The sequence below is a fragment of the Eulemur rufifrons genome, chromosome 1, assembly GCF_041146395.1.
Source record: "Eulemur rufifrons isolate Redbay chromosome 1, OSU_ERuf_1, whole genome shotgun sequence".
NCBI lineage: Eukaryota > Metazoa > Chordata > Mammalia > Primates > Lemuridae > Eulemur > Eulemur rufifrons.
This window is the reverse complement of record NC_090983.1, coordinates 59,800,131-59,824,576: the sequence shown is the minus strand read 5'-3', so window position 1 is coordinate 59,824,576 and position 24,446 is coordinate 59,800,131. Positions and strand designations below refer to the sequence as shown.

The 24,446-nt window shown below is 33.6% G+C and overlaps 1 protein-coding gene across 1 annotated transcript in view; it reads right to left on the bottom strand.

Moving 5' to 3' along the window:
- Positions 1-291: 291 nt before the first annotated feature.
- Positions 292-24,446, bottom strand: part of GALNT3 (polypeptide N-acetylgalactosaminyltransferase 3) — a 44,325-nt gene continuing 20,170 nt past the window's right edge. Inside the window, exons 2-11 of the mRNA XM_069471919.1 lie at positions 22,899-23,522; positions 18,483-18,655; positions 14,248-14,397; positions 12,140-12,374; positions 11,542-11,659; positions 9,902-10,102; positions 7,829-7,960; positions 7,518-7,619; positions 2,487-2,639; positions 292-1,608 (exon numbers count right to left, since the gene is read on the bottom strand). Coding sequence (XP_069328020.1) covers positions 1,486-1,608; positions 2,487-2,639; positions 7,518-7,619; positions 7,829-7,960; positions 9,902-10,102; positions 11,542-11,659; positions 12,140-12,374; positions 14,248-14,397; positions 18,483-18,655; positions 22,899-23,413 — 1,902 coding nt within the window. The 5' untranslated portion in view covers positions 23,414-23,522 and the 3' untranslated portion in view covers positions 292-1,485. The remainder of the gene's footprint in view (positions 1,609-2,486; positions 2,640-7,517; positions 7,620-7,828; positions 7,961-9,901; positions 10,103-11,541; positions 11,660-12,139; positions 12,375-14,247; positions 14,398-18,482; positions 18,656-22,898; positions 23,523-24,446) is intronic.

Sequence of the window (24,446 nt, the reverse complement as noted above, 5' to 3'; positions counted from 1 at the left end):
TTAGACATATAATACACGTTAGTTGAATTGAAATAAAAATTGGCAATGTAATCAATTAGAGAATGCAGGCTACTCTGTAATGCAAGTTCAAAGTTACAAACAATGAGGAGATAGAGCCAATAATCAAGAAATGTTTTCTTTTGTAAAAATGAGGCTCTTTCAGGTTTAAAATATGAAGCCAGTCATATTTTACTTCTGGAATAATAAAAGAGATCTACATATAAAATGACCAAAAGAAAAAAAGTGTTAAATATCCTAAGTGAGTATCAAATTTTTAAAAAAATCATTCTATCAGATATTGAAGGAAAATCACCAGAAATTGGTACAAAATTGTCTAAATATCTAACATAGAATCTTCACCATTCCCCATTTTTTGTGCCTTGAGAAATATCTGATGGCTCTACAAACAATAGGTGCTCAGAAATTCAGTATATAAAATTCACATTTCCCCCACCTATTAATCAATTATAAATTTTACCCAAAAGAGAAGAAAACTTAATCAAACGATTACAATAGTGTTGAGGATTTTTTTATTGTGTTTTCTACATAGATTAAAATAAGGCCTTTTTTGATGGAAAAAATCCATTACAAAGACAAAAATCTATTACAATTTGAATCTGTAACAAAATTTAGCTTTAAATGGGTCAAGTATTCTGTTTTTGAAATTCAATATCACAAACATTCAAGATTAGTGAAATTTGGTAAGAAAAAGACGACCAGCAGAAAGGAAAAGGATGCCTTTTCAACAGAGAGTGATTTGTAAAGTTTTTTGTTTTTAAAGTGCTTTGGAAAAACACAGTATAGTTAATTTAAAAAAGTCATTTAAGGAAGACTTAAGTGCTTCAAGTGGAGTGGGCTTCAGACTAAAAAATATTTTAAAATTTGCCAAGAAATTTAAGAGTTAAAAATATTCCTCTCCTTATTCAATTTCAAGTTTAAGGAAACATTTGACAGACAAGTAAACAAAAGGCAAAAAAAGTTTATCTGCATTTTAAAATAATAAATTCTAGATCTATAAAAACTTCTTGGTTTGTAAATAAAGGCCAATACTTGGCCTTCATTGATCCATTTCTATGTAGTTAAAAAAAATACGGTATCAAATCTTTCTTCCTTCCCCCCAAAAACTAGGGGAAATATTTTAAATTGTGAGTGTGAATGTAGCTATGCAATCCTTAAGTGTACAAAACACAAACATCACTGTACTTGGAAAATTATTTTCATCATACTGTAAACATCTCTTCTTCTGTATCTGGACATTTGAAAATAGTCTTTGGTATTACTAGTTATTGTGCTTTGAAACAGAAACTTACAGAATTTCTGTAGCAGTACTACATAGACATTTTAAGATATAAATAAGAAAAATGCACTTGGAATAAGTTACAATTAGCTGCTTTTTCATAATTTTCAAAAACTACAGTGTATGCCTAGTCACAGTTTTATGAGAAAGAATATCTCTTTTTTCAACTCCTTAATTTTAAGGAACACTTAATCATTTTGGCTAAATATCCATTTTTGGAGTGGATCTGATGGATTGCATGACACTAAGTTCGGATGCTCTCCATTTGCTGAAAGGCACATTTTAAAGAATGGATTATATAGAAGTTGATCCTAGAATAAAAGGAAACACAACAGACATTAAGTTTCAAGACTCATAATTAACTGATAAATATTTAAACAACTTTAACGGTCTCATTGAAGCTAAAGGGAGACTTACAAACTAAATGTACACCATTCTTAACTTTAAATCTTTGTAAGGTCAACTATGTCTGATAAAATCATGTTGGCTTCTGCTGTAAACACCACCATTGATGCCACTACTGTTCAATTAACAAGGTATTACATAAATGAAGAGAGGTATACAGAGCAAGGTCTGAATCAAGTTTTCAAACAAGAAGCATCCCATTGATATTTCCACAGTGACAAACTCTGTGAATATCATAAAAGCCATGTTATGGTTTTCACAAAAATCATTATTGTACAAAACAATTTTCAGGTAAAAACTGTTACAATCCAGCTAAGCCTTAAATGTGTTTAAAAATAGAAGAGACTTGTCATGTATTTTCTCAATTCTAGATTCGTAAAAAAGTATTAAACCAAGGTAGGAAAAAATTAATCCCTTTAAAGGAGAAAAAATAATATTTTTCTACTCTGTCAGGAAAAAGAAAATGTGACTGTCACATGAAGCATTATAAGAAACCTTAAAAAGTAAAAAATGAGCAACTATTATTAATAATTCACAGAAGTGTTGATCTGCATAAACCATGCTCCAGTCAAGCAACTTTATGATTATTTTTTTCCTAAATGTACTTAATTCATAGATATACTCGCTTATCACATGGGTAGAAACACATAATAACAAAGTTAATAGAGGCAGAGAAATTCTGATGGATAATATCAATGTACCACATTCCACTCATTTTCCCAGATAAGCAATTCGAGCTAAGCAAAATACTGAAATAAGCAGTGAATTAATTACACTGAAGTACCTTCTGGATCTCCCATATCTGTTCTATAGTGACAACTGTCTTGTGACCTTTGTAGGAACAGGCCTTCAGCTGAACGGGACCTTCAGCTGCATGAATACATAATTCCTTCTGGATGTTGTGCCGAATTTCATGATGAGCAGAGTATTCAAAGTACTGTGAGAGGAAGAATGCTGTTACTGACCAAAGAACGCTATATGTTCAGTTGTAAAATAAAATACATTTCAAGATCAGCAACTCACTGAATAATGAAGTTATTTCTACTTCAAGAAAGTGATACAATAAACAGTTATTGGAAATAATAAGTTGAGTTTGTATGACAGAAGATACTATAACCCTTCTTCAGCCTATCATCAACAGGTGGTTAATTAGGAAGGTGTTGTCTTACTCCCCACATCAGAAATCGAGAGATACCAGGGAGGATGGAGGCGAGCACAGGCTCCACAGAGAGAGCCTGAGAAGCTCAAGGAAGCTCGTTAACTGCCACTTCCTCTCTCCCACAAGTGCTCCTTTTCTCATCTTCATTTTAGTCAAAGGCATTTTCATTAAACTAGGAACTTCAGGGTGTTCTCCATGCCTCAGTTTCCTCACCTGTAAAATGGGTAACTTAATAGCTCCTATCCCATGGAGTTATGAAGACAAATGGGTTAATATTCCTAAAACACTCAGAACAATGACTGGCAGGTGGTAAGCATTTGATACGTATAAGCTATTACTACTATTATTGCTGCTGCTCTCTCCCCACATAGCAATTAATTAGTCCCTTATTTGTACTGCATTTTCCTCTCAGATGTTACCCTCCCAGTCATTCTTACTTCCCTAGCCTCACTGCTCTTACTCAGACCATCAGAATTCCTACTGTGAAACCTCCAGCTACCTCCAATTTCTGTTGCTTTAATGTAGCAATTCAATCTGCTGCCAGTTAGTCTTTTATAGCATTGGTTTGATCCCCTACTGCCCTTGCTTAAGTGAATCAGTACTGTTGCTAAGATGAAGTCCACACTCCTTAATTGGTACATGAAATCTTCTATTTTCAATCTTCCATCAACCACTGTCCCAGTTATATATTATGGTTCTTTCACACAATTCTACAAATGTAGAACATGCGTATCCACAACTCTGAAGCTTTGTTTTACTGTCTGTACTCTGTCTGGAATACCCTTTTGAACCTTTTCTGCCTGGCTAACTCCTTTCCATCTTTCAAGAGCCAACTCAAATATTACCTTCCTTCTTTGGCTTTCCCTGAATTTGTCCTACTGCACAAAATTACACCCTTTTCAAGGTTCCAGCAATGCATCGGAGATAACTTTTATAGCACTCTATTAGAATTGTGTGTAGCTAGCTGGCTTCCCCATAGACCAAAGTCAGGCAGTGTATCTTGTAATAACATCCATTGCAAATCAAATATTTCATAATGTTGACATTTTAAAGATAAAATAAGTTAACATAATTGATTTTCAATAATGAAGTAATTAGTAGTAGTACTAATATTTATTAAGTTTTTATTATGTGCTAGGCAGGTACTGTGTTAAACCCTTTATATATATTAGAGTAGGCACTCCACAAATATTAGCTGAATTAACAGAGCCACATATCTGGAGTTCCTCCAGTCTTAGTCTCATGCTTAATTTATTTCCTCCCACAAATAAAACATCAGTCACTTTTACAACTGGTAGTTCTTTAGATGGAAACACTGGGGGGAAATGGATTTAGATGATGAAAACAGCATTCTAGCTCTACTTAGAAAGACAAACCTTAAGATCTCAAAGACGGTAACAAACATTGTCTAGTATTTTAAGTTACTATTATTAAAAAGCCATTATAATTAAAATTATAAAAATGGAAAATAATTGAAAATACTTTGATAGCCAAAATATTTTTTATTTCAAAATATCATGGGGGTATAAACATTTTGGTTACATATAATGCCTTTGCCTCATCCAAGCCAGGGCAACAAGCGTGCCCTTCCCCCATACAGTGTGCTCCACATCCATTAGTTGTGAGTTTACCCACCCCCACCACCGGCCCCCTCCCACCTGACCGGCACTCAATGAATATTGCTACCATGTGAGCACCACAGTGTTGATCAGTTAGTACCCATTTGATGGCAAGTACATGTGTGCTTGTTTTTCCATTCTTGTGATACCTTACTTCAAAGGATGAGCTCAAGCTCTATCCAGGATAATGTAAGAGGTGCTAGTTCACCATTGTTTTTTATAGTTGAATAATATTCCATGGTATACATATACCACATTTTATTAATACACTCATGTATTGATGGGCACTTGGGTTGTTTCCACATCTTTGCAATTGTGAATTGTGCTGCTACAGAGATTCAAGTGCAGATGTCTTTATTATAGAATGTCTTTTTTTCCTTTAGGTAGATCCATAGTAGTGGGATTGCTGGATCAAATGGTATTTCTATTTTAAGCTCTTTGAAGTATCCCTCCAAATTACTTTCCACGGGGGTTGTACTAATTTGCAGTCCCACCAGTAGTGTAAGAGTGTTCCAATCTCTCCATATCCACCCAAGCATTTGTTGTTTGGGGACTTTTTGATAAAGGCCATTCTCACTGGAGTTGGGTGATATCTCATTGTGGTTTTGATTTGATTTCCCTAATGATTAGAGATGTTGAGCACTTTTTTTAATGTTTGCTGGCCATTATTCTGTCTTCTTTTCAAAAGTTTCTGTTCATGCCCTTTGCCCATTTATTGATAGGGTTGTTTGATTTTTTTTTGTTAATTTTCTTAAGTTCTATGTAGATTCCTGTTATCAGACCTTTATTGGATGTGTAGAATGCAAATATTTATTCCCATTCTGTAGGTTGTTTATTCACTCTAATGATAGTTTCCTTGGCTGTGCAGAAGCTTTTTAATTTGATCAGGTCCCATTTATTTATTTTTGTTGCTGCTGTGATTGCTTTGGGGATCTTCTTCATAAATTCTTTGCTTAGGCCAATGTTTATAAGCATTTTTCTAACATTTCTTATAGAATTCTTAAGGTTTCATGCCTTAGATTTAAGTCTGTTACAGTGCTATAAAAACATCTTTAGGGCAATGGTAACAGAAAAATAGAAAAAAACAATATATATAACATATCTTTAGCTTTTAAAATAAATGCAATGCCAGAGGAAGCCTGAGAGAAGTTTATAAGTATTTATATTTAGTAATAAGATCTTTACAAATGAAATATTTCCCTTTGCTCAAAACCTTAATTTTTATTAGCATAGTTCAGTGTTATTTTGAAAAGAATGAAATTATTTATATAACTATTTTTCTTCTATATGTAGAAGGAAATTTTTAAAAAGATACATATGTGCACTATACATATATATGCAGATATATGTATATTGGTATAAGTATATATGCACACGTGCCTGTATGTGTCCATATATATATCTCCATCCGTATCATAATTACACTTTGACCATCCCACAGATCCAGTTCACCAGCTCTGGCTTCTAGGCATCCTCATCACCTATCCTTAGTAGGTTGATTGGTTTAGGTGAATAAGGATTAGAACTAGATTGAGCTGAGCCTTATGAGTAAGAAATATAGAACAAGATGGACCAGGAGATAAACTGACCCTTTTTTCTGAAAACTGATACCGTCAAAGTTCCATCCTTTTAAACTAGGATATCACGAATATTTAGTACTGCGGACTCTAACTACACCAAAATACCTGCAGTTAGTTCCCAGAAAAGACTCATACCAGGCTCCTCCCATTAGTACGCCTTTCTTCACACTCTTCTCATTCTGTTCCCATTCCCATCAGCCACCTCACTAGTTTCTACTTACGTTTTTAAAAAAATAGTCTTCAAATGTCATCTTTCCCAGGAAAACGTGTGGGCATTCGGTCTAATTCACATGCCCTTCCCATACCCCTAAAGCGTTTGGAATGCTTTATACCAGATCTCATCATACTGACTGTAACTGGTTATGAAACATAAATTTCTTAAAGGAGTTAGAATCTAAATTGCTTGAACCCATCAGAGTACCTGCCATTCAGGGGTCACTCAGCAAGTTTGCTGAAAGAACAAATGAGGGAAATAGAGTTTAATCCTTTCAAGGGTTAATTTATAAAAGATAAGGAAAGGAGACTAAAACCCAGAAAGTTAGTATTTAATATGCTCCCTACGCATAGTAGGCTACATGGTACCATTTCACATTTGAGCCTTAATCGGTAAAATAGTCAAAAAGTGGTAATACACAGGAATGTCATCAATCAAGGAGAATCAAGAAGATACTTTCTCTTGGGGGGACATATAGAAATGATACTATGGCCCACAAAAATAACTCACAGTGTTGTTATTAACACTTGATGTCATTTGCAATCAAATCCAGTTAAATATGGTTTTTATATATAATATTGCAAAAATCACCATGCCAATAGTCACACAAATATCAACACATCAAAGATCTGCATAGAAGATCCTATTGTTAAAAATTTCAAATGGCATTATTCTATCATTTTCTTGTTTTCCTTTCTATTATATAGGTAGGCAACTTTAAATTGTTTGCAGAGCCTGAGTGAAAACCAAAATAAAGCACTCTACGACTGTGGTCCCCAACCCTGGGGTGCGGACCTGTACTGTTAGGGACCGGGCCGCAGAGCTCCGCACCCCCGTCACCCCCTGGAAAAATTGTCTTTCATGAAACAGGAACCTAAGGGGGGTGGCGCACAGCAAGAGGTGAGTGTGAGCAGCGGGTGAGTGAAGCTTCATTCGTATCCCGCGTACTTACAGCTGCTCGCCATCGCTGGCTGGTATCACTGCCTGAGCTCCGCCTCTGCCACCCCATCCCCACCCTTTATCCGTGGAAAAATTGTCTTCCATGAAACCTGTCCCTGGTGCCAAACAGGTTGGGGACCTATGCTCTACAACATCAATATTAATTGCCAAACTTAGTCTAAAAACATTTCTCACACCAGTTTAACTGAGTATAAAGCCGATTTAGAACTTCTGAAAAATATGCAACATCTCATTTGTGTTTGTAAGTGCTTTACAAGGGAAGGATTTTTAATGCAGAGCTCACCTGGTTTCCCCCAAGTCCATGACACGTATACAAAATTAATGGTTTGTCTCCTTGATTATTTTCTCCAACATCCAGACATAGAGGCTGACCAACACTTTTAATCTGAAGAAAAATTTTCAAGTTATAAAATTTTTAAAAATTCTATGTAGTTTATATATTTTTTCAAATAATTTCAAGAGGTAATGTTAATAATAATAACATAGTATCTCAAAAGCAATAAACCAGAAAGTATTTCAGCAATTTTCCCCAAACCACATAAATGTTGGTGGCAAGGAATACATCGAGTAAAAAAAGAACAGGAAAATACTCACATATCCAGATATAACAGGATTAAGGTCTGGCACATAGACTTCTGGATAAATATTGTTCAGATACCATGTAAAATTTTTACATTGAAGGCGCTGTTTTATTTCAAATCTTTTTGAAAGATCTCCAAATGATTTCTGGAGAAAGAAGAAAAGTGAAGAAAGTGCTTAAAATAGCACTAATACAATACTTCAAATGCTACTATTTGTATTTACATTTAGGTATCAAAAAACTCTGGGTCAAAATGCAAGATGCAATTGAACAGCATTCACCATTCATTCAGGTAACAAGTATGCCTGCCTGTTCATTTCTGGCCTTAAAGAGAATCCAGTCATTACTACAGTGATGATTAAATGAATAAAATGATGCCATTTTATTCTTCATTTGTGCCACAAACTTCCCCTACAGGACAAAGATCTCTAGAGGAAGGCTGTGGGCAAAGGAATGGCAGTGGAACATCCAAAATTGGTCCCAACTTTAAGTCTAAAAGTGATCTGTAAAGTGAGGTGTGAGAAGCACGTATAGGTAAACAGTGCCGACACATAATGCAATTTGTATCTCTTCAAGACCACAAAAACTATCACCAAAAAACAATACTGTTGGGAATATTTTTCTAGTTCAAGGGTGTTGCTTATTCTTAATATCTCCAACTGGACCTTCACAATAGAAAAAGATAATATTTGAGTTAACTGCATTTTATTTTCCTTTATTTTAAGAAAATAAGAACACAATATTTTTTAAAAAGCTCTATTAAACTGAAAATATATTTGGTCTACAGGCACAATTTTAGAGAAAAATCATATTTGATACCTACATGTATGAAAAAGTAAATACTCAGGCTTATCAGTTCAACTAAGGAAAATATTTCCTTATGCAAACTTCAATGCCTTGAACCTAGGTGATTTCGCTAAAAAAAATGTGACTCTTAAGGACTTCTGACTAAGCTCATACATATGACCAGGTAGAACTATGTGCCCTGTGGTAAAAAGAGATATTTGCTGGCTCACTTGCCCCTTTGTGGGTGACAAGCAGAGCACAAGCTTCATTTAGCGCCCACTTGCCTGCTTAGCCAAGTACTCTTGTGCAGTACACAATCTGCCCAATTTGTCTTCTTGATCTTGGGTAAAAAGACAGTAATCTAACTCAGGAGTGCTCTGAGTTTGCATCCTAACAGGGAGATACTGGAGATCAGACCGAAGAAAAGTTGGAAAGAGATAACTAGATTTTTCTTTACCATAACAGTCAAAACGCTGATGCCCTTAACTCCCAGTAAATACTCCCCACCCCCGCAAAATTAGCACTGTTTTCTACAGAGATGGGTCTCAGTCACTGAAGCATATTCTTAAACTGTCTAGTTAATTTACCTCATCCAGTATAAAGACTGTTGGAATTCAGTTCTAATGTATTAGGTGTCATGATTCCACAGAACAGAACCTATTTGTAACAGGTTAATAAAAAAGTGGCATTCATCTGTTAGCACTTATCACCTCCTTATTTTACAGCTACTCTGGGAGAGAGGCAAGACGTACTTCACTCTCAAGACAAGGAAGGAGAGAAAAGAAACATGTTGCAACCACCCTATGAAATGCTACCCCAATTTTGTTTTCAATGGGGCTTTGCCAAGGTGGCACCTCTAATGAGTAGTGGATCTAGATCTTGAAAAAAAGCCCTGATACTCTTGGTTCATTCTCAAGACATTGTCTATCTCCAGTTCAAAAAGCCATATGGAACCTTTACTTAAGTATTAATCACATATCCTGCAACCAGTAAATAACAGTTCTACTTAATTTTATTTTCTTTGAATAAAATATTGGACTTAATCAGTTACGACAACAAAATATCTTTCATATTAAAAAGATAACATCAAGTAGAATGTCCACATTTTTAAAAAGCGGTTTACTTAATTTTTCCTTAAGAAAAGAGAAAACTGGCATTCAGAAGTTATAATACTTTAAGAGTTAAATAAAAACCTAATTTCAAAAATAATTTTTTTTAATATTTTGTACTTGACTCAAAAAAGCAAAAGGACATGTGAACTTGGTATAGATTTTTACTGTAATTTTTTAGCTCTAGCTTACTTGTTTAACAATTTTTGCTGCGTCTGTGTTTCTCCTGTAAAATATTTCCTTATAGTCATCCATCCAGACTTCGGCAAGGCGAACTTGGTTGCGAGCAATCACCTGAGTGCCTTTTGGAAAGGAATGAGGGCTTTTGCTGCGAAAAACATGTCCAACAACAGAGCAAGGCATAATCTCCAACTGCCCACCACATTGCCATACCTGATAATTAATGATATTTGTTTAAATTTACAATATTTTAGGAAAATCAAAGTGTTGTTTTTAAGTTCACCTTTAAGATATTAATAAAAGCAAAATACAGAGAAAAGATTCATTATAATTTCACAAATAGTCTCTGTCCCCTGATGATTTTGTTAAATGGTATAAACACTAAAGATAACAAAGGCACATTTTCAGAAAGTTAACAAATAGTGATTCCAGATCTTTCATAAAAATGAATTCCAAATTTTCTCATTTTTTTTTTTTTTTTTAACAAGCAATTTCCCTAGTACATACAGAAAACCAAAGGCTCATATGCTGACATTCATCTCATACAACTTATATGGTCCTTTTCCTAAACCACAGGATTTCTCTTCTAAGCCATGAACTGGCAGCCTGGGTGTAAGTGGATTCAGACTCTCTTTACCCTTTGCATATTTAATTTTGCAATCAAGAAAACAATGCCAGAAAGCCATTTTTACCAAAGTACGATCTATTACATTTGTGACATAGTTGATCATTAGAGAAAATTTATGCCTATTTAGAAAGTGTCAAGAAAATTTATTTGCATTAATTCTAAATAAGATAGGAAATCATGAAATCAATACCTTTTCATTTAAGTATCTTAAAATATTCATCAAGCAAAAAAACTGAAAAAAAAAGTCATGTTTAATAGTATGTGCTAGTATTAGGACAAGTGATCATTTCCTCCTTTTCTCCTTTTCTTTTTTAAACAAATGAGAAAACTCTGTTCAGTTCAACAAACTGTGTTTGAGATCCAACATGTGCTGAGGGTTGGAAATTCTGAAATGAATAAAACAAGATCCCTGCCCATAAGCAATACAAACTTGGCTAAGATCATCACTGTATGTGATGGAGCCAGAGCCAAAACTTAAATCTTCTAACTCCTAGTTCAATTCTTTTTCCACTACATTTCAGCCCAAGAGATGAAAAATGAATGAAACTCATAAAATCAAATAAATAAGGTACATGTGAACACTATCCAAAGTCTTTGTTTTGTTTTTCATATTAACTTTTAATATGTATAGGGGAAAAAACAGCTCATTTAATCCAAACGGTTAAGTCCAATGTCCTTTAAAATTATACATAAATGTTTTTCCATTCTGTCTCCCTTGATAATCAACTCATTTCCTGAAGCACTAGATTTAATTATATTTATCTTGGCTGGAATTCAGTAGCTACTACTGCATTAATTGGTGTTATTGCCTGGACACTGATTCCCCTTGTAACATTGGCAACAATGAATAAATATATTAAATTATATTTTAAAAGGAAATATTCTTATTCCAAAATTTCCAGCAATTAAATATTAGAAAGCACAAAAAGGCTGCACACATCTGTAATAATCTGTACCAGCCAATTAGAACACAATATAATTCATTGTTTAACATATGTGCTATATTTAATCTCCAAGAACTTACTCTGAAAGACATTTCTATATTTTCACCTCCCCAGATTTCCATTTCTTCATCGTAACTTCCAATATACTCAAAATATTTTTTTGATATGGAAAAAAGGCCTCCTGCAAAGGTGGGTGTTCTGAAAAATAATCCATTGTCAAACTTTATTATAAAAACTAAAGATAAAATAGCATATTTTAAGAATTGCATCAAATTCACATATTAAAGACATCACAATTTCAAAGCTTTTGTGTAGATTGATAGAAACTAAAAATGCTGTCTTCAAAGTCAACTTGTTTTTTGGGGGTGAGTACTTTGTGTCCTCTCCCAGCGGAGCAAAATTAAATGTCTTCTTCTAGCCCTGCTTTCAGACTCTTAAGTAATGATTTAGGAGAAAGACATAAGAGCTCACTTAATTCTACTTCTTACTCAGCAATATCTTGTGTAAGTAAGTGCACAAATAAATGACTTTTCTATTCTATGTAGAACATGTATGTGTGTTCTTCATTTTGTTAATATGAATTACCTCAGAGGCAACTGCTATAAAAGCAAAAAGTGCATACATACTCAATGTATGGTATATGGCGTAAATATAAGACTTTGAGAGAAATCATCTTACTTAATTGGGTAGGTTTCATCTTTCCTTCTGCGCTTCTCATGATCAGGAAGTGATTCCCAGCCGAATGAGAGACTCCAGTCAAAATTTCCACGATTATGGTTAAATCCATAGGGAGAAGGTTTATTGAATTCAAACGTGTTCATATCTATGGATGCAATATCTGGACTCACAACAGCAGTGTAGTTCTCAGCTATTCTGGCCAACAAAGGTTCTAACCAACCATAGAAACACTCACCTAGAGAAACCATAATATTAATTCAATAAAAACACTGAAAACTTTTTCCTTTAGTTGTTTGGGTGAAGTTTACAGAGAAATGAGAATAACAAAATCATTTATTTTTTGAACATTTATATAGGGGAGATTGTTTTTTCCAGCTTTATTGAGGTATAATAGATAAAAGTTCTATATATTTATGGTATGCAACATAGTTTTATGTATACATTGTGAAATGATTATGACAACTAATTAATATATCCATCATCTTGTACGTTTATCTTTGTGCATGTGTGTGTGGGGGGGGTGAGAACATCTGAGATCTACTCTTAGCAATTTTCAAGTAGACACACCATTATTAACTGTAGTCACCATGCTGTACAATAGCTCTCCAGAGGGGAGATTTCGTAAATGTTTCTTGTGATGAGATGAGGGTAGGACGAAAAAGGTAAAACAAAATTCAGCAAGGTTAGGAAAATTTCCCTATAGATGATGATGTTTTTTCTCCTAGAAAAGCTGCAAAATAATGCTGGTGTATTTAACAGTTAGAGGATGTATTTCTCTTTTAAACGAGCTGTGAATCAAAGATAACTTTTTACTGGTCCACATCACCTAGCCCTAAAAGTGTTTGTTTAAACTTGTCTCCCCCTGAGTAAGGTACAGTAATTGAAATCTTCATTTCTTTGACTGGGTCTTGGGAGAAAAGTCAAGGAGTCAGAACATTCTGATTTTAGCAGTTGGCAAAGAAGGACCATTCAAGGCTGCTCCAGACCTAATGAAAAGTGAGGGCCAAGGAGTCCCATGACAGGTCTGGGCCCTGGCCACAGGCCAGGCTGTCTCACCTAACACATGGTGGGTTCAGACGATGCATGTGCATACCTATTCTGGGCTCCCCACTAAGTGGAATTTGGCAGTCACGAGGACCGTCAGACACATTCAGCTGGAGGGGAAGAATGCTCAGTCTGATCTTATTTTATTGTAATTTTGGACAAGGAGAAGGAAGACTAGAGAGTGGTATTTTCCTTTGTAAAACACCTCTCTTGGATTACCTTTAAACCTCTCTTCATTTTTTAAATGCCTGGGGTTAAGAGAGAACTAGATGTTAACAACTCAAGCAAATCCAAAAGCCCTTCTATGACAATTAGAATATGCTCAAAACCAGTCATTGTGTCAAACATAACCGGAAGGCTGGCCAATTCAAAACTAGACACTCATATAAAGAATAAAACCCTCAAACTTACAGCTCAAGTGACATTTTAGTAATACCTAGCATGTACATTACACACTAACTCTAAAAGTACTTTCTAAATACTTTAAAAACATTGATACTGAAAAAAATTAAAATATGAAGAAAAAACCCCACAGCAACAAAAAACAAATAAAAATTGACAATGCTCATGGAAAAGATATCAGAAGTTGGGGGGAGGCACCCCTAACTTGGCATAAAAAGGAGTCTGCAAATTTGGGAGAATAAAAATTAAAAGTTTCAGTACTAGCACAAAGTTTAATGACAAGGTTGACTATACCTAAACAAATAAACTTTCACTCACTTTAAAGTGTAGAAATCAAGAATAACAAGGAAAAAAACCCTTTTTTTTTTTTTTTTTAACAGGATGAATATCTGAGGGAAAAAAAAAAAATCCCAGGCAAGGATAACCCTAAGGGGAAGCTGGTTGTTAGAAAACATTAAAGTTCAAGAGACTTAAACACAAAGGAGGACTTTGTGTAAGTGAAAGGAAGTTCCTATGCAAAGCTGTTACCTGCCTGGGCTGTCATTGTTATAATCACCAGTTGAAAATGCTGTTAAAGAAAATAAAGAGAAACTTCCTTACCTTATAAATTAGAGGGAGGGGGAAGGAAAATGATACAACTATGTCTATACAGTTATACTTACAGTGAGCATCTAAAAATGTGAGCGTTTCAGCAGTTGCTACTGTTGCTCCTAGCAACCGAGCAGTGATCAGACCTTTTCTTTCCTTTTGTCTGACTATTTTTACTATAGAAAATTGTTTTATATATTCCTCTAGTTTATCATGTAAGTACTCTGTAAGGAAAAAAAAATCAGGATTAACTCTTTCTAAATGTATTTTCACATACAATATATGAACGTTAATGAAACCATAGAGCAACGATCCTTCCAAATTCATAATCTTAACAGTTAGTTGTACCCGTTCTTCCAGTAAGATGAAAATTTTTATTTTTATTTTCACTCTTTCACTTCTTTACTGGGATAAAAAGGCTTAATATGCAAGTTATAACTACTTTAACACATTACATTATGACACATACTTATCCTGTACACTTCACATCAATAAATATAATATATCTGTGGGGAAGTGAGAGATTTCAAATGGAGTGGACTCCAGTAGTTCAGAAGACTTATTTGGAGGTCTGAGAAGATTGATTGTGGGACTGAAAGAAATGGAATTTGGCCAAAAATGTATTCAATTCTTAAAAATCGGCATTTAAATCTGGAAATCTTAAAGAAAAATGCCAAGTATCAAAAGGATTCTCTGATATTTAGGCAGTGATCAAAATAATTTAAGACAAAAATGTTAAGAAAAAAGTTGTAGGAAAGTCCTGAGCTACACCAGTTTGGTAATATTTCTACAAAGAGTCAGCAGAAAATTTTCAAAAGCTTTGGAGTCTCCTGACCGAATTTTTTCCAGTAAAAATATGAAAGTAAAAAGGAGCCTGTAAATCAAGAATAAGGTTAAAAACAGGCATATTTTAGTAATGGGTGTGTAATTTAAGATATTCAATATCCAATTTGGATGGGACACACAATAAGCAAAAGTTGAGATAGTAGTTGAAAAAAATTATTAATCAAATCAGTAAAGTATTGTTCATATTGTCAAACAACCTCTTAAGCCTGCTTTTTCACTATTAAATTCTTGATTCCTTGCTGACTATGTAATGCAGTTCTTCAAGTGGCCTTCTTGGGCCCATAGCATGGCACCAAAAAGATTTGGGAAAATTGAAAAAGTCAGTAAATGTCCTAGGGTAAATGTTTGCTTCTGCCAGAATTTAGAAGCAAAGGCAGTTAACTTTGACTTTATCTGTGATGATGTATATTTTTTTCAATTCCCCAGTCATACAGATAAGAGAGTTGCTTATTTAGAGCTTAAACATTCATAAGGGAGGTGAGAGTCCAGGAACAACCTTTGTAGAAAAATAAATATCTAAACATTGTTGTCTCAGAGTAACAGATTAACTTTTTTAACACTTTCTAAGTATCTCAGAAATAATTCTCTGAAAGACAAGCAGGATTGTAATTTGCCTTAAAAATACAATCATTAACATTTTCTGCTTTAAGAGTCTTGTAAAATTTCAAAGTTCTTAATGGGGATTGATTTTTTTTAAATGAAGTTACTACAGATTCCTTCAACAAACCCTCTCACTGTTTGAATTTGTTAAGAAATTTTTGATTTGCCCCCAACTTCTGAACTTCTGTAAATTTTTATCTCCTAAATTTAGCCTCCATCCCTGTTTTGGGAGGTTAAAAACACAAAGCCATGCAAAATCAGATATCCTGGGTTCAATGTATGTCACCATCACTTTTAGCTGTGTGACCTTGGGCAAACTATGTTACCATTTCTGTACCTCAGTTTCTTTGTAAGATGGAAATAATAGGATTTGCCATCACAGAAGGCTATTGGGAACATTAAATGAGAGATTACTGTACAAATAAAGCATTTAAGACAGGGCCTACCATATGGTCTATGCTCTTAAAATGCTGTCTTTTGTTATCACTGAGATTTAACTATCTCATTGTTACCTGGTTAACCGCATGCTGCCTTTCCCTAAGCAAATTGGAATCAGGGACTAGTTATTCCTTCGCAGCAATGAGGGACACATTTTCACAGTGGGTACTCACTGGAAAGCTCTTTGACTGATTCAATAAGATAAATTACACGAGTATGCAAAGATAACTTTAGGTAAAAAAAATTCCCAATCTATTGCTGATTGCTATGAAGAATTATAAAAATATTCAAATCCTTTAACCAAGCAGTATTACTTCTCCTAACTTATCTAAAGGTATAATTCAAAAGAAGGAAAATGACATAAATACAAAGACATTCACTCCAGTATAGCATACAGTCAAATGACAAGGTGAAAAAAAGATGAATGCTTAAGCAAAATGCATCTCGTCGCTGTCATTAAAATGGTTTTAAGGTCAAAGAAACAGGCTAATAACAATATTAAGTAAAAATGTCAGATTTTAAAATGGGATTTCTGAAATGAATATAATTAAAAAACATTGTGTTTACTTAGACAATGATTAGGAAGGAAATTTTAAACATTAAAATGGTTGAAACAAAGAATTATATAACTGGTTATCACTTTTCATTCTGATTTCCTTTAATTCTATAATTTTGTTTGTCCAATTAAATAAAGATGGTACCTTGAACTGCAGGTTTACTAGAAGCAAACTGACAATGCCCCTATTGTCTCACTACTTGGAAAATCAAACAAAATAAAAATCCTCTGAGATGATTTCAAAATAGAAATCATACAGAAACCAAAGAAGAGGGAAAGATTTCTAAGATAGAGTTGTTGGGTTTTTTGGGTTTTTTTTTTAGGTAAAAATATATAAGAGGTGTACAGAACTAAAACAGATGTCACTTAAAACTCCATGGACTGCAGTCCAACTAGACAGAAAGAATAAGAAAAAATTCAGGACAGATCAAGCAATAAATAAAACAGTTGATTATAAACGAGTTGTGAAGTAACTGGGATTGGAGACTCAAATCAAAGACATGTAACGTGTTACTTGAATCCAGGGGACTTGAATTATAAAATTTCCTCATTTGGAGGACACATTTCACATCTAGGTCAAAATCTCTGGTGATAAGCAACCATATTCCACCTAGATATTAATGTGAGAGAACATAATCCTAATTCCCTCAGGACATTTAATTTTAAAATATGCTGAAGTAAAAATAAATAAAATATACAAAAATTTTTAAAAACCATGGAAATGTTTAGAATTATATGACTGCATTCCATCATTGTGTAATAAATCAGGTTAATAATTTCATGTTTTATTCACTTATTATCATTTCTGATATCCAGATACATCTTAAAATTGATAGAATGTTATCTAATAAGCCGTGGGGTTTTCTTAGGTAAAGTAATGATATATCTTACAATAGATGGTGTTTTGGATTTAATAAAAGATTATTGCCATTTAACAGATGAAGAAACAACTAATTAGTATTAGAGATGAAATTTGACCTTCAGGAATCTGACTCCAAGCCTAAATTCATTCAGCAATAAATTTTATAATCATTGAAATAATCTGTATCTGTTTAGTGTTTAAAATACTTGTAATGTTTGAAAATTTAACAAATTAGAGCATTTGTTAGATTAGCCTTGTGATTCCAATTTAAAATATGTAATTTAGTACCTGACTTCTAATTTTAAGGAAGAAATGTAGTAAAGGATTTGGCTAACTTTGTAAATAATATTGGAATATTTAAAAGAGCCAAAATAAAACAATGTGGTGACTCTTAAGTGATTTTTAACTACTCATTTATATTATTTGTTGATATATTATTTATATTAACTCATTTAATCTTCAAAACAACCCTAGAGTTATGTACTATTTCTGTATTTCATCTATTCTAACTAAGCTACATAATTGGATACTTCTTATAATCAATGTCATGTTAAGTTTAATTGGCTGTGGTTTTCATCTTTTTTGTGGTTTAAAAGCTAATGACATAGCTTACATAAATTTGATGAAATACAATATTATTCCCATTTTAGCCATAAAGAAACCGAGGCAGAGAAGTAAAGTAACTCGCCCAAGTTACATAGCTGGTTAGGACAAGAGCCAGGATTCAAATAAAGGCTCAAGTCTGTGCTCTTAACCACTATCCTTATAATAAGAGTCTCACACTGAAGACTATGTAGTTAAGATAATAATGTTTCATACATCTCTGTACTCCAGAATATTTGAATATGTACACACTAGGATTCTAATTTAATTCATCATACATACATCCAAACTACTACATTCAAGCTCTGAGATGGCATAAGAGAGCAAAATGTAACCAAATAGACTTTAGACACCACCATATGGATTTATTTGGGAAACAATCTAAGTTGCATGTGCTTTCTTACCATCTACACTAGCATCATCCACCAAAATGATTTCCTTTAGCAGTATTGCAGGTGAAGAATAAAGCACACTGTGGACAGTTCTAAGCAGCGTGGACCACGCTTCATTATGAAAAACTATTATGACACTGGTGGTAGGCAGGGGAGGGCAGCGCTTAAATTTTTGTTCAATACATCTAGAAGAAGTGAAAGAAGTAGAACAATTATAAATTATATTATGTCACAGCTATACCATTACTAAAATTATAAGTTAATCATTATCACCAAAAAAAATAATAGTAGTTTCTAAGATAATTTTAATGCTACATAAATATAAATAGATTAAAACAATTTTTTTTACAAGCAGATCATTCACCAGAGACCATGTCTACTCATAGGGATTACAACACGTCAAGGATTAGATGTTATTGTAAGCTTTCTCAACAATATAATTTTAAATACAAATAGCATTTTTGATAATGAAAGTAACCTACATGAGACAACATGTAAAAATGACAAATCCTTGTCATTGCGCAAAACCAAATTTTTCTTCTTTGTTGCAGAAATCATTCATTTTTCTTACTTGCAACTTTAAAAATTGTGCAACATTATTAAATGATGCTAATTTTTGTACAGATTATCTTAAATTAAATACTTTCCTAAGTATGAAACACATGTTTCCTAACATTTTCCAAGTTTATTCAATCAATTAACTTAATCTCTATATGGAGCCAAAAGGGAAAAATTAGTTTTACCATAGAACCTACATTAGTATGATGTTCACCATTCAGCAAATACCACCATTTGCCATGAACTATATTAAAGATTTTCTTCCAAAAATATGATCTACCTTTTAATAAGACCTCGCTTTTAAATTTTTCCTTTGAAAAGAACATATTTAGAAATTTAAATAAATACTTAAAACCATGTTAAAAGTACTGTGCTTCTGTTACCATCTGAAACATTGGGCAGACAGAGAGAGATAGAGGCCCTAAGTATTCTTGGCTGATTAGTGAACTATCCATAACAGCTAAAAACATTAGTTATAAATTGATCTTGAATTTTTTTTTTTTTTTTTTTTTGAAATAGTTCCATTCTGTAGCCCCGGCTAGAGTGCAGTGACATGACCGTAGTGCACTGCAACCTCAAACTACTGTGCTCAAGCGATTCTCTTGCCTTAGCCTCCCAAGTGAGAAGCTGGGAAGACAAGCGCACACCACCATGCCCTGCTAAGTTTTCTATTTTTTTGTAGAAATGAGGTCTTGCTCTTGCTCAGGCTAGTCTCAAACTCCTGGCCTCAAGCCATCCTCCCACCTTGGCCTCCCAAAGTGCTAGAATCACAGGCATTAGCCACCTCGCCTGGCTTTGAATTCATTTTTATAACAATGTCTTCCTCAATGAAAATAATCTTCATACTAAGCTGCTGGAATGTGGGTGAGTCTGTAAAATCTCCAGTTTTTGAGACTGGAGATTTGGAGAGGACCACAGTTCCCAGCCTGCTGAGCTGAGGGTCAAATGAAATAACATATAAGAGAGGACTTCAAATATTGTTTTTCTGGGACATAAAATAAACCACTTGTCATTTATGGAAAAGATAAATAAAGCAACTGTATCTTTAAGGTCACTTAAAAACCATAAACGGCTGTCCAATTTTGGACAACAGACTACAAAATCCTCCCACATGGTCAAAAGGCATTATAAATGCAGTGTGTGAACAATCAAACAGTGCTGCTCAAACCCAAAGATAAGGAAGTAAATCATTCACTCCTGGAAATAAGAGCCCCATATATTTTAGTTGCTCTGCCAGGGCCAATGGGGAGATCGTAGCCCCCAGTGTGATACTAGAAACCTGGGAAAGCCACCCTAAAAAAGATCCACTAATTCTCTCATTAACTGCTTCCATTACCATACCTCAACAGGAATGTCTTTGAGACACTATCTAAGAGCAATTCTTCAGTGTGGAAAATTTCCAGTGATAAAAAAAAGGAATTAGATTGGGGGTAAAATATTAAGAGAAGGTGTCAACAACAGAGTAGAAAAAAGAGAAAGTTGTTCTAAGTGAAAGTGATTTTGTTCTCTAGTGCCTTCATGATTTCAAAAGTGCAATACAAATGCATGGTCAGAAGCAAATAATCACATGTGGATTACTCTTCCTCATTGGTAGATGAAATAAAATTATTTAATTTAAATTGAATTTTGAATAAACTACCGATTAAAAATAAATCTCAAACACAAACTATTCATATATACACTTTAACCATAATTACATAGAAATAAATGACTAAATAAAAGCTTGTATTTTTAACATATAAATGTTTATAAGCCAACATAAACTATAAGTAAAAATTATAAAAAAAACTCCATAATATAGTATTTATGTTTAAGACGGAAAAAAAAGGAAGAACCACTTCATGATTTGTTGTCTTACAAGCATTTTTTGGCGAAAGTGAAATTTTGGGATTAAAATATCCTTTTCCTACCTTTATTTCCTCTGTGGTTAATTAATATAATATTAATTAAGAATTATAAAAAGGTTTTGAAGATTTAAAGTATAAAACTGGACAAAAAGTCACATTAATAAAATATTATCACTTTAATCTTGCAAGGCTTTCCCTCAGTTTAAGCCAGGATTTATTTGCTTAACTGATAACTACTAATACGAAGTAAAAGTGCCATGCTATATTATTAATGCAAGTGATGAAATTTCACAGCATGATTTCATAAACTTCATTTTGAAACAATTAACATGTTAAATTTATGCTTTGAAAATTATTTCACATGTCATTTAAGATGGTGCAGTTAAAATAACTTGCCAAAGTGACTGTATATTTCCAACCAAACCATTTGAAAAATTTGGTATATAGAAACATGCTTAAATTATCAGTAACATGATAATGTTACTTTGAGGGAAACTAGATCTATATTTCTAATGAGCATGGAGAAGATTGGCAATTCTTCAGAAAAAGTGTTCCTTGCTGATACAGGTTACATTCAAGTAAAAAACAATTAAATATTCACCACCTCTACCAAACCCTAACCAAAGTAAGAAATCATTAAATCTTTGACCCTAACCAAAAAATGTTCTTAATGTGCTTAAATATTTTTCATTTAACAATTAACATTAATGAAAATTATTGCAGCTTCTTAATGCTGTGTTGGAAAAAAGGTTCATCTTGAGCTGACATTGATTGTCATGTCAAAAAAATAAAAATTGTGCATGTTGATTTTTGACATTGATTGCTTTTCAGTGAAGACCTCTCCCAAAATCAGTAAAGTGCATTACTGCATTCTAACAGAATCTTTCACAGAGATTCGTTTCTTTACACATTCACTTAAAAATGATGAGCAACTTAAACTTGGATCACACAGATTAAAATAGCATGACAGAAATCTAACCTATATAATTTCAAACATTGAGGGACTCATACAGTTGGATCAGATATTCATAATCCCTAAATTTAGAGAAACCTGAATGAAACAACAGACCAAAGTCTACAAAAGTTCCTTTCTTCAGGTTCCCTACCAAATATAATTCTGTAATAACCAGAAAGCAAAATACATAGACATTTTTTGCTTACAGTTTGCCTATCTTACCTCTCAAAAACCTACTGACAGCTTGAAGATAGTGGAATTCATTTTAGCCATATCAGTTCAAATACAGCATTTGAACTTTACTTCACAGATTTAAAAAAAAAAAAAAAGTGGTTAACTAAGGACAAAGAGACAGCATAGTAGAACCCGGGAGGGAAATATTAGTCAAAAATGTATACTTCAAACATGTAATAAGGTGACTCAATAAAAAGGAATGTTGGCCTCTCAGTAGTGAAAGGGAGATAACTTTATAGATATAAGAACTTAATCAACAAAATGCTAGAGAAACAATCACAATTGAAATAGTAATTGTAATAATATTCTCCCTTAAAAGAATACTTACAGAACATAGGGCGTCCTGAAATATAATTGTGCACTCAAAGTAGTCACAAAGTCTGTGACTTACTTTATAAATCCATAAAATATTATCTAATAGCTCCAAAATCTTGGCACATTTTTAAACATTTCTATTCTATAGCAATACACAGAAAAGTGAAAGCAACTCCTCCACCTCCTGTATTTCCCATAAAAACCATCCAATATTTCCTCCTAAATAGATGAGAAAACTAGAGCACTTAGGAATAAAGGATTTTTTTTGTGGATAGAGATCAGATCTAGAATTTAGTTTTTTAATTTCCAAACTAACAAGTTTTCACATCTGTACTGCCTCACCAAACACAAATAGGGATATCTAACCTCAGTAATGATAAGGAAAAAATAAAATAGATTAAATAACCAGTATTTGCTGATTTTCTGCCTCAGAGTAACTAAAGAACAAACAACTTCCTTAATGTCTCTCCCCTGCAAACCTGATGATAAATAGTAAACAATGAATATTCTTCAACATACTCAGGAGGTCGAGTGTCTGGTCCAAGATCTCGGTGTAAAGAAATTCTGTCACTTGCAAAAGCATTAAAACAGTGTTTTGCTTCCCCACGTTCTTTTTCCTTTTGCTCTTCAGTACTTAAATTGGTTGTCTTGAATGCTTTACCAGAAGCACCAGGTGCGTTAGAATCCTGAGGTGGGCGGTCAAGAACGGGTTTCAGTTCAGCTGCTGTATAATATCCTTGCAAACAGGGTCTCTCACCAGCATCAATGTTTTCCCTGACAGGTGCTCCTATTTGCATTTTTGGCATTGCATCTTTAATATTGTTTACAGCTTCTAGCATTAAATCAAGCATCTTATTTTTGTTTTTCATGTGTCTTTCCATCCTTGATTCCTCTTTGGAATATTGAACACTTACTTCTCTTTGCATTAAAATTAAAACTATTATAAAGAAAAAAACTACTGCACCAAGCTTCCAGAACTTTTTATGGTAATGTCTTTTAACATGTAATTTCACTAGTCGCTTTAGGTGAGCCATTCTGACATTAAAACCTTGTCACTTGACAAATAGCAGTTATGATTTCCTCTGTTACTTGTATTTTTTATCATAGATTTGCTGGCAAGTAGGTTTCTTTAAATGGTAATACCTATAAACAGAAATGATAGATGGTATTAGTAAGTATTCAATCCTGCAGGCATGGTTCACTTCACTCATTCAATCAACAACTTAACATAAGCTACAAACAATGTACTCATATGGTCAACAAAAACACAAAGATATCTTGTCCTCAAGAAAACTATGCTTTTGGAAGAAAACAATTGCTACAATTAACTACAATCTACTGGGGCTGCAAAATACTAGGGATTTCTCTCTAGTAAAAAATACATTCTTTATTAACTCTAATATCTACTATGTGATATGCATAAAATTTTTGAATTAAAAAAAGAGAGTATCAACTTGATTACCAAGGAATCAAAGGACTTCATAAGATGAATTGAAAAAAGGAGATCTGTAAGAAAGTCAGAATATACTGACGAGTACTGTCAGCCATCTATCTAAAATAGAGGCCTTCATTTTATGCAGTTTGCCCTCAAACTATGAACCACTACTCCAGGGAAACCAATTAAGTTAACAAAGCGGCTTCATCAAAAGTAAACTAGCATGCTCCCAGATTTGCTTACTTGATAGTATTTGTGACTCCTGAAGGAACCCATAAAGACAAGAAAATCAAGGGCATTTAATTTGTTGTTATAGAACCACTATTTTCAATATCTCACACAAATACAAAAATCTAATAGTAAAAAGAAAATACATTGGCTTTACTGGAACTATCTCTTAGGGAATCTACAGAGATCATTGAGTTAAAAAAGCAGAATTTGGTCTGATGAAATGCTGCTTGCAATTGACCCTAAATACAGGGCAGCAAGTTTACTAAACCCTAATATGGGCCAATAGGAGCAAAAGAAAGGACAAGAGAAATAAGACGTTACAGTACATGACTACACACCATGTGCCATTACAGTCAGTCAAGTAATTTCCAGGGGCAAAGGGGAGGAAAAATGCCTGTTCT